This window comes from Oncorhynchus mykiss, chromosome 3 (genome assembly GCF_057628025.1).
Source record: "Oncorhynchus mykiss isolate SJ-2025 chromosome 3, ASM5762802v1, whole genome shotgun sequence".
NCBI lineage: Eukaryota > Metazoa > Chordata > Actinopteri > Salmoniformes > Salmonidae > Oncorhynchus > Oncorhynchus mykiss.
Window position 1 is genome coordinate 42241196 of NC_143024.1, and position 14583 is coordinate 42255778.

At 45.2% G+C, this 14583-nt stretch overlaps 2 protein-coding genes across 3 annotated transcripts; both read right to left on the reverse strand.

Annotated features, from left to right (window-relative positions):
• Positions 1-425: 425 nt before the first annotated feature.
• LOC110518094 (uncharacterized) lies at positions 426-7416 on the reverse strand. The gene is made up of 5 exons (XM_021595838.3): positions 6859-7416; positions 6130-6545; positions 5448-5526; positions 3197-3340; positions 426-2488 (listed from the first exon to the last, which is right to left on the reverse strand). The coding sequence occupies exons 1-5, from the start codon at positions 6867-6869 to the stop codon at positions 2467-2469; spliced, it is 672 nt and encodes a 223-aa protein (XP_021451513.1). The 5' UTR covers positions 6870-7416; the 3' UTR covers positions 426-2466.
• Positions 7417-7885: 469 nt separating this feature from the next.
• On the reverse strand, positions 7886-14116 carry LOC118951441 (uncharacterized). Of its 2 annotated transcripts, XM_090229303.1 has the most exons (7): positions 14053-14116; positions 13403-13491; positions 11905-12119; positions 11541-11663; positions 11021-11339; positions 10304-10386; positions 7886-8229 (listed from the first exon to the last, which is right to left on the reverse strand). In XM_090229303.1, exons 2-4 carry the CDS (start codon positions 13454-13456, stop codon positions 11582-11584), a joined length of 351 nt encoding a protein of 116 aa, XP_090085429.1. In that variant the 5' UTR covers positions 13457-13491; positions 14053-14116; the 3' UTR covers positions 7886-8229; positions 10304-10386; positions 11021-11339; positions 11541-11581. The 2 variants fall into 2 exon arrangements, with proteins under 2 accessions (XP_090085429.1, XP_090085428.1); XM_090229302.1 differs by lacking the exon at positions 10304-10386.
• Between the last annotated feature and the right edge of the window lie 467 nt (positions 14117-14583).

The following is a 14583-nucleotide window of genomic DNA, read 5'->3' on the forward strand; positions in this document are numbered from 1 at the left end:
AAATAGAACTCAAGTTAATGGTTTTGAATAACACAATTAGAACACATGGCTCTTGTGTATTTCCTGGTCTCTTTTTCTCCTTCTCATCCTAAAGTTTAGTACAGATGCTAGGTTGGAGATAAAGGTTAAGACAAAATATTTATAATATTCCATATGTCTTTGCATGGATGAGGAAGAATTGTAAACGAAGGGATCAGGGATGCTAGTTAGCAACAGCACTGGTCCCATGAATCTGTTGATTTTTCAAACGCTTCCACATGGAATTATTAGGTTGTCGTAACCTGGGTGTCTTCAACCTAGGACAGATGAAGGAAAGGAGGCAACTCAGGACAGTTGAGATACATCCACTGTTCTCCTGTAAGGCTGGCCCTCGCACATTGTCAATTCTAGTCCCAAAGCCACTGGCTAGTAAAGTCCAGTCCGGATAAAGTGCTAAAACACCAGTGTTGAGTTTTTATTGTTGTTCCATCGTACAGTGGAGCCACACGTCTACAGGAATGCTACTGAGAACCGAGGAAACACTAGAATGCAGAACGACACAAGTCACGTATGACGTCACAACACTATGTGTACTAGTGTAGTGGAAGTCCAGCTGGTGGTCGAGTTGGACGGGTATATTACCCTAAGATCCTACAGTAAACACTCGTTTAAGCTTTGAAGTCGGAGCAGAAACAACAGATGATGGTAAAATGGCTCATTACTTCTGGACTGTATCATTTATACCCATTATGTTTACCTGACACCACCATTGATTGTACCACATGTATCGGTTGATTGTACTGATTGCGATATATGCAAACATGTATTGTACATTGTTTGCACCACTATTTTCATAAACAACAAGGATAACTTTCCCCCAAAATTCCCTGGTTTTCCAGAAATCCCAGTTCAAAATTCCTGTATTTCCTTTCCTCCTAATTCCCGGAATCTTCCAACCGGGATGTCTGGAAAACCTGGGAATTTTGTGAAAATGACAGAATTTCCCAACCCTATATAGAGCAGTAATATATAAACCCTGCCCATCCCCATGCTCCAGAGACAAGATAACACACTCACAAATGCACAACAGAGGCGGCAAAGAGGCAAGAAAATAAAAGGAACAAACGAAGAATATAGTTTAGGGAATAAAAAACACCCAGAAAACACATTGGGAATGTGGAAGCTGCAGTGGGCCTATTTGCATTCCAAGCGGGAGTAAACAGCGATTTTTGGACCGTGTCGCGTTAAGTACATTGGCGGCTGGCGACAACATTGCCATACCAGCTTTGTGAAATACCCCCTTCAGTCCTAGGAAACAGGGACTGTTTTAACCCTTCACCAGCTAGCTGAACACCTATGTTTCAGATAACACACATATTTCCCTTTCAACTATGTTTCAATAACCAAGTCCATTATTTCATCATAGTTCAAAGTTCAGCTACACAAGATAGCTGTATGAAATATTCCAAACAGCCCCATACAGCTATGCGGTTTTGGCACCGGCGGGACTAAAATGTTCTATTGATATCTAACACTGTTTGCTTGTGAATTAGTCAAAGTGGATCAAGTGGAGGGAACTGGACGTGTGTTGCTGCTACAGCCTGGGGCAGTACAGACAACTGGAATATAAAACAGAGCGGAAGGTTCGGTCAGTCTACAGTGACACAGAGCCATAGAAAAGTGGAGAAAAGAGGCGTAGGAGGAGTCTACAGTGACACAGAGCCATAGAAAAGTGGAGAAAAGAGGCGTAGGAGGAGTCTACAGTGACACAGAGCCATAGAAAAGTGGAGAAAAGAGGCGTAGGAGGAGTCTACAGTGACACAGAGCCATAGAAAAGTGGAGAAAAGAGGCGTAGGAGGAGTCTACAGTGACACAGAGCCATAGAAAAGTGGAGAAAAGAGGCGTAGGAGGAGTCTACAGTGACACAGAGCCATAGAAAAGTGGAGAAAAGAGGCGTAGGAGGAGTCTACAGTGACACAGAGCCATAGAAAAGTGGAGAAAAGAGGCGTAGGAGGAGTCTACAGTGACACAGAGCCATAGAAAAGTGGAGAAAAGAGGCGTAGGAGGATGGCAGCAGGAAGGGAGGAAGGGATGAGATCAGGCTTTTCTCCTTCGGGAGGAAGGGATGAGATCAGGCTTTTCTCCTTCGGGAGGAAGGGATGAGATCAGGCTTTTCTCCTTCGGGAGGAAGGGATGAGATCGGGCTTTTCTCCCTCGGGAGGAAGGGATGAGATCAGGCTTTTCTCCTTCGGGAGGAAGGGATGAGATCGGGCTTTTCTCCTTCGGGAGGAAGGGATGAGATCGGGCTTTTCTCCTTCGGCAGGAAGGGACGGAGGGAAAAATAGGTTTTGCCATGGCTGGATCCCTGGGTCCCTGATTTTCATTTTCACAGTCAAAGATAAGTCGAAGACCACGGCGGGCCACACCCTCTGGCGGTGTTCTCCGTCGCATCCCGTAGGAATGTGTATCAAATCAGAAACGTTCGCCTTAGAGGTTCACCACGGGGATCCTGACGGAGAGAGAGAGAGAGATGATATGGTATGTGCCGAACTAGAAGAAGGGGAATATAGAGAGAGGGCAGAGGGCAGAGGGCAGAGGAAAAGGTTTAAGGGACAGAAGGGTAGAACTGGAAAAGGGGAGGAGGAGAGGGAAAAGAGAACAGACTACGTTATTAGTATTATATAACACTGGAGTAGGGAGAATTTGGAGTAGGTGAAAGAAAAGTATGAAAATGAGAGTAGGGGAAAGAAAGAGAGAGAAGTAGAACTGGAGCGGGGGGGGGGGGGGGGGGATAGAAAGGACGAAGGAGGAGAAACGAGGAGGAGAAACGAGGAGTCCAATTACCCTGATTGAAATGAACTTTAAATCCCCGGCTATAAAAGCATCATTTCATGGATGGTGCTCTCACTGCTTCCAGAGCTGTGTGACTCATAGGAGAGTTCTAAAACATACATACATCTCACATCCATAACACTTCAGGCCTGTGTACTCCACAGAGACTAACACTGACGCCTAATTATGCACATATACCATTATGATGCTCGTACACCATACAGGGAGAGGCACCAAGCACTCCTTGACACACCATCCACTCACTGACAAACAAGCGCGCACACACACACACACACACACAAATCAATGTACTAACAACTTCACACAAATACACACACAAACACTCTCCCTCTCTCTCCAGCGAGCTGGTGAGGCGACTCATTACCTCTCCCTGTCGGTAAAGGAGGGAGTGCCGTGCAGCGTCTGCCGGCTGTCCTCCAGAGCCAGGGAACGAGGGAGGGCGAGAGAGAGAGGGGGGGCCACGCCACGGGAAAGCGGGGGTGGGTGCTGGGAACAGCTGTGGTCGTAACTGGCAGAGAGAGAGAGAGAGAGAGAGACGGAGAGCGAGGGTGAGTGAGAGGAAAAGAGGGAATGACAGAGCCATTTAGCTGCAGCGAACACATTACACCGCCTCTGAGAGAGAGTTAATGCACTCATTTGACTCGTTAAAGCACTATCAGACGAGAGGGAGAAGAGGAGAGGATGCGAGAAAGGGAGGGCGGGAAAGAAAGAGTGTGGTGGTAGAGGTGGAAATAGCGGGTAGAGAGAGAGAGAGAGAGAGAGAGAAAGAAAAAGAAAGAAAGAAAGAAAGAAAGAGGGTAAAGAGGTGAAGGAAACAGGGTGTGAGAGAGAGGGTAAAGAGAAAGGGGGAATGAAAAGAGAGAAAGAGGGAGAGATAAAACGAGAGAGCAAGAGGAAGGGGATACAGGGCTGATGTGGGGAAACATTATTCCAATTACGTGTCTGAGTTATGATGTTGTTGGCACAGTGAGAGTCAAAGGTAGAGTATACACACAGCTCTTCAGAGCACTCACACATAACAAAGCCTTTTTCACAGTCAGACTGTAGATCACAGACACGCAGTTCCAGTCAGGCAAACTATCCACATATGCACGCACGCACGCACGCAGACACACACACACACAGACACAGACACACACACACACACACACACACACACACACACACACACACACACACACACACACACACACACACACACACACACACACACACACACGATAATCACCAGGAATCCCACCAGATGGTGAAACATTCTCCAACATCGATTGCTTTTCCATTATCAATCAACAGTATTCTATTCAATTCTATACTGTCTCTCCTCTATTCAATCCCCCACTTTTACCCGTCAAAAACCTATTGAATTCCCACTGTAACCCGCCCTCCAGTCCTCACCACAATTTACCCCATAGGTATATTTACAGTCATACTGGAACTGCAACATAAGCCCACACATACACAACACAGAGAGAGATGCTGCTGCTCCAATTAAGCACTCCAACAACACTTGTTTCAAGCACACACACACTGTAAAGCCAGCACACACACTTTCAACCAGCCTGCATTGGAGGTTAATTAAGTTAGCTAAACACAGAAACACTTAGAGCAGGTTTCAGAGAGAGAGGGCGAGAGAGAGAGAGAGAGAGAGAGCGAGAGAGAGAGAGAGAGAGAGGGCGAGAGAGAGAGAGGACGAGAGAGAGAGAGAGAGAGAGAGAGAGAGAGAGATAGCGGGAGAGAGAAAGAAATAAAAGAGAGAGTGAGAGGGAGCAACAGAGGGAGATGGGGCTTATCGTGTATCGGCATACAGTGGGCAGAGGGATTATTTGAGGATCTGGAGCTGGGAGTGATAGGAGACTGGGGAAGAAGATAAGAATGATATATGACGATCAAGGATCAACCAGAACCCAGCATTACTGAAAGGCGATGAAGCTAAATTAAAGTAAAGGATGAGGAATGGGGTTGAGAAAGAGAGAGAGAGAGAGAACGAGAACGAGAGAGAAAGAGAGAGAGGGGGGAGTTGAAAAGAGAGAGGGGAGGCAGGAACGAGGGAGAGAAATGAAGAGTGACAGAAGGTAAGAAAGGGGAAGCAGGGGAAAGAGCAGCAGAGGGCAAGACAGAGAAAGAGATTGAGAGACCAATGGGAGAACAGGAGTGAATTAGTGAGAGAGCAGGTGGAAAGAAGAGACCTCCCTCTGTCAAATAACTGAAGCGATGAGCACGAGCCCTGCTCTACAATCCAGAGATCGGCGTTTCCATTTCATGTTCGAGTTTGCACGACACACCCAGCGGATTTTATAGGTGAGCGGTACATCAAACGTCACATGACAACAGTAGAGAAAACACTCCAACTGTTTAGATGCTACCGGCATGTGGCAACAGAGCGTCGTGGATATCAACACCTCAAGTGGTTGAAATTTAGTCACCTTTAAACCTCTGAAAGCCTTTAAACATTGGGAAGGTATTTTTCACCCGCTACCTAGATCTGACTTGAACCATTCAAACAAAGAACACCGTTGAAGTTCCCTGATATACATAAAAAAATATATGTGTCAGAGAAGGGGTAGAAAGAGAAAAAAAGGAGGTGGACGGATGGGGGAAAGAGAGAGGATTCTTACCAGAGTTTGACCGTTATGATGACAGCAGTCAGGATGAGCAGAGAGGAGATGGTCACTGTGACGTAGAACTGAGGGTCCACTGGAGGACACACACACAGAGGAGTTACCTTTCACATGGTTGGAAATCAGAACAATAGAAGGAACAATCAAATCAGCACAACAGAAGAAAGCCAGGGTCATGTGCATTCGAGCATGCAACGGAGAACGCTTTGAAATGTTTTACAACCGAAAACAAAAATGAGCGTTTCTTATTGGACAAGTCCAGGTAGACCGTCCCTGTTTCAGTCATTTTTTCTTCCGTTTGGTGCCTTATGAATATAACCCAGGTCAACTGCAATGGTGTAAGAAAAAAACACAACTCTGCTTTTAGAGAGTTACCATACTGTCAGTAAAGCAACTCAAAGGAGAATGAGCCGATGAAGTCATCCATTCCATTGCTTGGTGTGTGATGTCACCCATTTCCTTTGTGTGTGTTTCTGTGAGTTCAGAAAACTCTATTAAGCATTCTCCATCACCAAGACGCAGCCATCCATCCACACAAAGCCAGCCCAGTGGGAATTGAAGTTACTCCCTGATGCCCCCAGAGTTCTTCTGATGTCTTTGTTCCAAAACACTCTGTTCTCATGCCCACCAACACAAATAATTTCTTTCTTTAATCTTTACTGATTTCTACGGTGCACACCTTCCTCAGGCTCTCTCTCCTCCGGCTCAGTTCCTCCATCCTCCACTCCCTCTGCGTCTGGGGCCTCCAGAAGGTCCAGGGGCTCCTGGGGCAAAGTGCTGCCTGGTGCACTCTGATGATGCGGCCAGGCCTCGGCGGTTGTCGTGGGGACTTCATGGCCATTGTGGTGCAGGTCCGCTTCCTGGCTGGACAGGATGTGATGCGTCTCGTCCTCCAGGGATAGTGTGGGGCCCCAGTCCACGGACCAAATAGGGGTGGGTGTGACCTGTTCTGGGACGGACAGCTGGGCCGAGAGGGCCTCCACCTGCCCCTCGCCCTCGTCGTCACGGTTACAGGTTGAGGGTCGCGTCACCACGGCAACCAGGAGGAAGAAAAGGCAGCGGAGGGTGGTCAGTCGTTTGACAGGAGAGATGGAGCTGAGAAAGAGAGAGAGAAGGAAGGAAGGAAGGAAGGAAGGAAGGAAGGAAGGAAGGAAGGAAGGAAGGAAGGAAGGAAGGAAGGAAGGAAGGAAGGAAGGAAGGAAGGAAGGAGAGAGAGAAAAGAAGAGTGAGACGATGGCAGAAATAAAAAGAAGCAGAAAGAGGTGGGAGAGAAAAGGAGACAGAAAGAGAATTAGAGCATGAGAAACATTACAAATGCATTGTCCAACTGGACTCCTCATGCAACATGCATACAACCAGAGGGTCTGACTGTGTCTGTCTTAACATCTGCTCACTCTCTCCATCTTACCATCTCTCCATCGCTTTGTTCTGTTCACTGAGCCCCCAATCCTCCGATCATCTCTCTCTCTGGGAGGAAAGAAAAACAGAAAAGAGAAGAAGAAAGAGAGAGAGAGAGAGAGAGAGCGAGAGAGAGAGAGAGAGAGAGAGAGAGTTCACTTCTCTTTTGACACTGACTGTTATTGAAAACGTAAACAGACACTCATAGGCGGCAGAACAGGAATACACACACATCTCCCTCTCTCAGTCCTGTCTGTCCAAAATGAGCGCTTAATTATGCCACATGCTAATACAGTTGGCACATCAGACTTGCACGCACACACCTGTGCACAAAACATTCCTCATAGGCACACACGTAGCCAACATCCCATCCCATATGCTGCTACTATTAGCTCGAGAAAGATTTACTTCATATCTACTACCACTGTCACTCAGTCAAACACAGACAGGAACACACGCTCTATCGCTCGCTCTCTCTCACACACACACACCCACCAGCAGACAACTCACTGTCACACCAGCACGCACAACACATTCACTCAGACAGATACCAGTTAACATGCCTACCTCTGGCTGAAGAGAGAGGGAATGAGCGAGACAGTGAGAAAGGGGGAGATATAGAGAGCGAGTAGGAAAAGGCATTGGTTGCCTTAGCGACAGAGACATGTAGAGTCAGAGAGAGAGAGAGAGAGAGGAGGAGGACGGAGGGGAGACTGTAGGAAAGAGATTTGAAATGCTTATTACGCTTTCAACTCGTTCAATTAAATGGACAGCAAAAAAAAAAACGTAAATAATGAAGATACAGAAAATGACATGAAAACTCTCATTTTGGGAGCAGAGGAAAAAAAGGTATTCTGTTCTGTTTCGAAAAAAGTGAGACAAGCCATGGGAGTGGTGCGGCAGAGAGGTGGAGGAAAATGAATATACATTAATTTACACAAGGACAGGTTGAGTGGGGTGATGAACAGAATAACTAGTGTTCATAATAAACGAGGTGACACCACAATATGAAGGAGAAATATTTGGAGGCAGGAAGGTCACAGCATGACAGCTTTATTGCACACATGAAACAACAACATTTACATAGACAATTATCTGTCTCTCGCTCGCACCCACTCCCTCTCCGTATGCTCTCTTTCCACCACTCTCTCAATCTGTCACACTTCACTCCCCCCCTCTCTCTCTCCTTCTCCTCTGTCCCCTTCACTCCCTTCCTCTCGCCTTCATTGCTCTTCATGCTGTGAGGCGCAGTGTCTTGGGCTTAGTGGTGGCGGGTGGCGTGAAACTGGCTCTCACTGGAGAACACAGCGAAGCCCCGATGTTGAGCCCGACTCTGATGCATCTTGGGATGTGTAGTCCTCTTCTTTGTCATCATTGTAATCTACAGTAACGTGGGGAGTCATAGTTAAACGTGTGTCTAACGGTGGATGAATAATGGATTTGTGATTGATATAGATATACAATGATATAGATCATTAGGAATACAGCAGGAACCTGTTGATAGTGATTATTTCCTTAGAGAAAATAAAACAGCAACAGCTAACAATGGACCAAAACTTTCCTTTTTCAGTTCATGTTCTTTTAATAAGTTGACATGTTCAATCTTTAGGGCTCGATTCAATCCGTAGCGCTGAAGAACGATATATTCTTACAGCTACTTTTTGGGATGTGATTTATATAGATTTGTCTACTGCTGGAGCTGAAGAAGACAGTTTGAACCAATGGCTTTTTGTAGTAGAAACCCTTGGAGACATGTTGCTTTGAGTTTTTCTGATCTATGTACAGTTGAAGTCGGAGGTTTACATACACCTTAGCCAAATACATTTAAACTCAGTTTTTCACAATTCCTGACCTTTAATCCTAGTAAAAATTCCCTGTCTTAGGTCAGTTAGGATCACCACTTTATTTTTATTAAGAATGTGAAATGTCAAAACAAAAGTAGAGAGAATGATTTATTTCAGCTTTTATTTCTTTCATCACATTCCCAGTGGGTCAGAAGTTTACATAGACTCAATCAGTATTTAGTAGCATTGCCTTTAAATTGTTTAACTTGGGTCAAATGTTTCAGGTAGCCTTCCACAAGCTTCCCCACAATAAGTTGGGTGAATTTTGGCCCATTCCTCCTGACAGAGCTGGTGTAACTGAGTCAGGTTTGTAGGCCTCCTTGCTCACACACACTTTTTCAGTTCTGCCCACACATTTTTGTGGATTTAGGTCAGGGCTTTTTGATGGCCACTCCAATTTCTTGACTTTGCTGTCCTTAAGCCATTTTGCCACAACTTTGGAAGTATGCTTGGGGTCATTGTCCACTTGGAAGACCCATTTGCTACCAAGCTTTAACTTCCTGACTGATGTCTTGAGATGTTGCTTCAATATATCCACATAATTTTCCTCCCTCATGATGCCATCTATTTTGTGAAGTGCACCAGTCCCTCCTGCAGCAAAGCACCCCCACAACATGATGCTGCCACCCCCGTGCTTCACGGTTGGGATGGTGTTCTAGGGCTTGCAAGCCTCCCCCTTTTTCCTCCAAACATAACAATGGTCATTATGGCCAAACAGCTCTAATTTTGTTTCTCCAAAAAGTACGATCTTTGTCCCCATGTGCAGTTGCAATCTGTAGTTTGTCTTTTTTATGGTGGTTTTGGAGCAGTGGCTTCTTCCTTGCTGAGTGGCCTTTCAGGTTATGTTGATATAGGACTCATTTTACTGTGGATATAGATACTTTTGTACCTGTTTCCTCCAGTGTCTTCACAAGGTCTTTTGCTGGTGTTCTGGGATTGATTTGCACTTTTCGCACCAAAGTACGTTCATCTCTAGGAGACAGAACACGACTCCTTCCTGAGCGGAATGACGGCTGTGTGGTCCCATGGTGTTTATACTTGCTTACTATTGTTTGTACAAATTAATTTGGTACCTTCAGGCATTTGGAAATTGCTCCCAAGGATGAACCAGACTCGTGGAGGTCTACAATTTTTTTCTGAGATCTTGGCTGATTTCTTCTGATTTTCCCATGATGTCAAGCAAAGAGCCACTGAGTTTGAAGGTAGGCCTTGAAATACATCCACAGGTACACCTCCAATTGACTCAAATTATGTCAGTTAGCCTATCAGAAGCTTCTAAAGCCATGACATCATTTTCTGGAAATGTCCAAGCTGTTTAAAGGCACAGTCAATTTAGTATACACTATATAAACTTCTGACCCACTGGAATTGTGATACAGTGAATTATAAGTTAAATAATCTGTCTGTGAACAATTGTTGGAAAAATTACTTGTGTCATGCACAAAGTAGATGTCCTAACCGACTTGCCAAAACTATAGTTTGTTAACAAGAATTTTGTGGAGTGGTTGAAAAGCGAGTTTTAATGATTCCAACCTAAGTGTATGTAAACTTCCGACTTCAGCTGTATATTACTTGTGCGTATGTTTCAGCCCGCTGTCACCCCCTCCTCACCATCACTGTCCTCCTCGGAATCTCCCTCTGATTCCGTCAGGGAAGCGTCCAATGGATTGTCTCGCTTCGTTGTGACATCACCCCTGTGACAACATCACCATTATAAACTGGGTGGTTTGAGCCCTGAATGCTGATTGGCTGACAGACCGTGTACCACGGGTATGGCAAAACAGTTACTTTTACTGCTCTAATTACGTTGGTAACCAGTTTATAGTTTAGCCATGGTATATTGGCCATATACCACACCCCCTCGTGCCTTATTGCTCAAATAGACACCGACACTCCATATTGTTCTTGTTATACTGTTGCATATATATTATTTTTTATGAATATTCTTTCAACTGTGGCCTGGGGTGGTCTAATGATTAGCACCACCCCCTCAGCATAAATATGGAATTGAATTGATTTGATAATTAAAAGTGTCAGGCTGCTCTAGCCAGAGACAACATTACGTACATTTAAAAAAAATGACAGAGGATTAAAACACGATAAAGCCTGAAGGCGTACTTCCATTGTGGTATTCGTGTGTCAGTAGCCTGCTCGCATGCGATCAAATCCCAGTTCCATCTCTGCTTCGGAAGAAACTCTCTTCTCTTCCCTGTTATTCTACACTGTCCTACGTGTTAAACAAACCAACAACCAAAAACACAACCAGAAAAAGAAGGGAGACCCCTCTCTTTTACAAAAACGACAACAAAAAAATACTATTCAACTGACCTTGGTTTAGTGTACAGTACATGAAGAAGTGAGGATAGGGACACACGAGTGATAGTGAACTTTCTGTCAGGTCCACCCATAAAGAAGCTCTATTACTGCAAATCATTAAATCATCAGATCAGTATTCATCCATCTAGATGAGTACTGACAGAAAGGTGCTTCCCGGAGCTGGGGAGATGCTCCCACACCGCAAGGGCACAACCCCCGGTGACCCAGCGGTGACCCCCACTGCCCGTGAGCCATGTCGCAAAGCAGACGATTCCCGGAGCATCTGCACAGGTCAGCGAGGCCAGGTACCTGCACTGAGGTAGAGAGAACACTGGGAGAGATGGAAGGAGAAAAGGAGGGAGAGAGAGAGAGAGAGAGAGAGAGAGAGGGGAAGGAGAGAAGTAGAGAAAAAAAGTTGATGAAAACCGAAACAGATTTAGAGAACGATGCATTCTACGAACAGCGTGGCTCTATAGGTTGGCAATTGTACCATAATATTCAGGGAACAACCAGTTGTGTTAATTTTACTCACAGTTCAAGGTCCTTTCCCCATCCGCCTAATCAAAGCATGAGTCAATAATGAGTAGCCCTGTCTGATGTACACAATCTGTTTCTCCAGCGAAGCTGCTGTGATTGGTTAGCCTGGACACGGTGCCTGTGGTGATTGGACAGCGGAACGGTAAACATCAGATAGTACACAGATCAAGGTCTAGCACAGTACCGTATTAAACTGGCTCTTCTATATAGTGCACACACACACACACGCACGCACGCACGCACACGCACACACACACACACACACACACACACACACACACACACACACGCACACGCACGCGCATGCACACGCACACGCACACACACGCACACGCACACACACACACACTGCTTCTCACCTATCCTCAAGGATCCCGGGGTTGGCTCTGCCGTAGGCAACTGAGAGCCTGTCACCACGGGGCCTGAGGGTCAGAGGACCTCCCTGACTCCCGCAGCCCGTTACCATTGCATCCCAAGGATGTAACAGCTGCAGGGGGTCGCGGTTGGTGCAGAGCCCCTCCCACACAGACACCCCACCCTCTGCTGTGCTGCTGAACATCAGGGGACCCTGGGACTGTGGAGGATAGATAGGGGGCAGTTGTCATGGAGACAGAATGCAGTGGCTGAATACAATGCATGGAACGGTGTGTGTGTGTGTGTGTGTGTGTGTGTGTGTGTGTGTGTGTGTGTGTGTGTGTGTGTGTGTGTGTGTGTGTGTGTGTGTGTGTGTGTATGTGCGTGCATGCATGCTTGCGTGCGTGCGTGTGTACGTGGTTTCACATGGTTTTGCATGATTACTGAACAAATGTGGGGATGGTGCTTTCACTGCTTTGGCCTAACTGTGTTGAGCATGTAACACTACATAAATGTAATAAGTCTTAAAGGCCCAGGGCAGTCAAAAACGTGATTTTCTTGTGTTTTATATATTTCCAGACTATGATGTTTGAATAATACTGTGAAATTGCTCAAATTACGATAATGCCCTTATGATGCTGTTTGAAAAGGCCGCCAAAAATGTCAGCCTGTTTTGGTGGGATGGTGACAAATTAGTTAATAGACCAATAAGAAAGATATAAGAATCTCTTAAATCTAAGAATCTCTCTACCAATAACAGCTAGTTTTCAGTTTTCCCTTCCCCACTCAGACCATTTCCCAGACAGAATTGTCTCTTTGCTAAGAAGCCATTTTTGTTTCTATTTGACCATTTTAATTGAAAACAATCACAGCAAGGTACTTAATTGTTACCAAGAAATGATTTGATATTGAGATAAATCAGCTGCATGGGACCTTTAAACTATGTATTTAAACAGCTTACGTCCCCAAGGAACCTTACAAAGTATTTCAGCCAAACATGTATAGACCATTTCTGATCCTCTATCCTAGCAAATGTAATGCATTTATATTTGAAAGTAATGAAGAACGAGGAAAAGAGCACTGAATACTCTTTTGAACTTCTTTGGAATCTATATATCTAACTTAATAATTCATTTTAAATCATTTATTTCCACACTGCCTACAAGTGTGTAGCCTATAAGGAGGACAAGATATTTGTTCCTTCAGGCAGCATTTTTGTTTCTGCCTCAGCCAATGTATTTGGCGTGACAACAACAACTACGTTGGCCAAAGCACACACAGATCTGGCAACGGTGCGGAAATATTTGATTTCATTTCAGCAAGGCCTTGATGAAAACACAAGTTTATGTTCATTGGGGCGCACAACAGAAAACAAAAATGATCGTTTGTTATTGGACCAGTTTCAGTCCATTTTCTTCCGTTTGAACACAACCATAGTTATAGAAGCACTATGGCTTAAAAGCCTATAATGTGACACTACTGTCTCTTGATTATGGCAGCCACCTGTAGGGAGGTCACAGCCTCCTCATTTGGTATGATTGATTGACAGTTGTCCATGGTTTGCCAGCTCCAGGTTTGTACTTTACCCCCATCTGCAGACAGACAGAGAGAGAGGGGGGGGGGGGTGAAGGTAGGAGGAGTGAGAGAGAGAGAGAGAGATGGAGGGAGAGAGGGAGAGAGGGAGAGAGAGATGAGAGACTACGGGAAAAGAGAGAAGGGGAGGGATGGTAAGAGCAAGAGAGAGCGAGAGAGAGTCAGGGAGAGAAAGAGAGGTTAACTAGGCCTGACAGTTGCTGGCAGACATTACTGATGGCTTGCATAAATACCTGTGATCCTGAGTCTCCTCTCTTGTCTGCCTTTATCAGTCTGACTACACTTACTGTCTATTGCAGGGTTAGGCAACCCCGGTTCTGGAGTGCCGCAGGCACTTCATGTGATTTAACCAACCTGGAAGACCAGGTGTGTTGAATGTAGGCAATCGCTGAACTGATCAATTAGCTCAGTTGGTCAGGAGTGGTGCCCAGTTGGAACAGAATCATGCAGTAGAATCATGCAGTACCTGTGGCACAACAGGAACAGGGTTGTCTACCCCTTGTCTACTGAGTACACACACACACGCACCCGACCCCCACAGAAACTGCATCCACACAAACCTGATCCAGTGATGATGTAGCCATCGCCACGTTAAAGGTATAGATGGACTTTACACACTGGCCTGGATGGAGAGAGGGGAACACTGATTTAATTGTCCACAACACAATTACGTAGGCACATGCAAACACGTAGGTACACTCACCCAGACAAAGCTGTAGGGCTCAGACTCAAATCAAATCAAATCAAATCAAATCAAATTTTATTTGGCACATACACATGGTTAGCAGATGTTAATGCGAGTGTAGCGAAATGCTTGTGCTTCTAGTTCCGACAATGCAGTAATAACAAGTAATCTAACTAACAATTCCAAAACTACTGTCTTGTACACAGTGTAAGGGGATAAAGAATATGTACATAAGGATATATGAATGAGTGATGGTACAGAGCAGCATAGGCAAGATACAGTAGATGGTATCGAGTACAGTATGTACAAATGAGATGAGTATGTAAACAAAGTGGCATAGTTTAAAGTGGCTAGTGATACATGTATTACATAAGGATACAGTCGATGATATAGAGTACAGTATATA

Bases quoted from the DNA above. Each gene is read 5' to 3' on its own strand.
- LOC110518094 (XM_021595838.3), bottom strand. The intron at 5,527-6,129 runs GTGTGCACCGTA...TGTGTCCTCCAG, and splicing joins GGAGAGAGAGCCTGAGGAAG to TGGACCCTCAGTTCTACGTC. The intron at 2,489-3,196 runs GTAATGAGTCGC...TCTCTCCGTCAG, and splicing joins TCCTTTACCGACAGGGAGAG to GATCCCCGTGGTGAACCTCT.
- LOC118951441 (XM_090229302.1), bottom strand. From the start codon at position 13,456: ATGGACAACTGTCAATCAATCATACCAAATGAGGAGGCTGTGACCTCC. The intron at 12,120-13,402 runs GTGGCTGCCATA...TATCCTCCACAG, and splicing joins AGGCTGTGACCTCCCTACAG to TCCCAGGGTCCCCTGATGTT. The intron at 11,664-11,904 runs GTGAGAAGCAGT...CAATCACCACAG, and splicing joins CCCGGGATCCTTGAGGATAG to GCACCGTGTCCAGGCTAACC.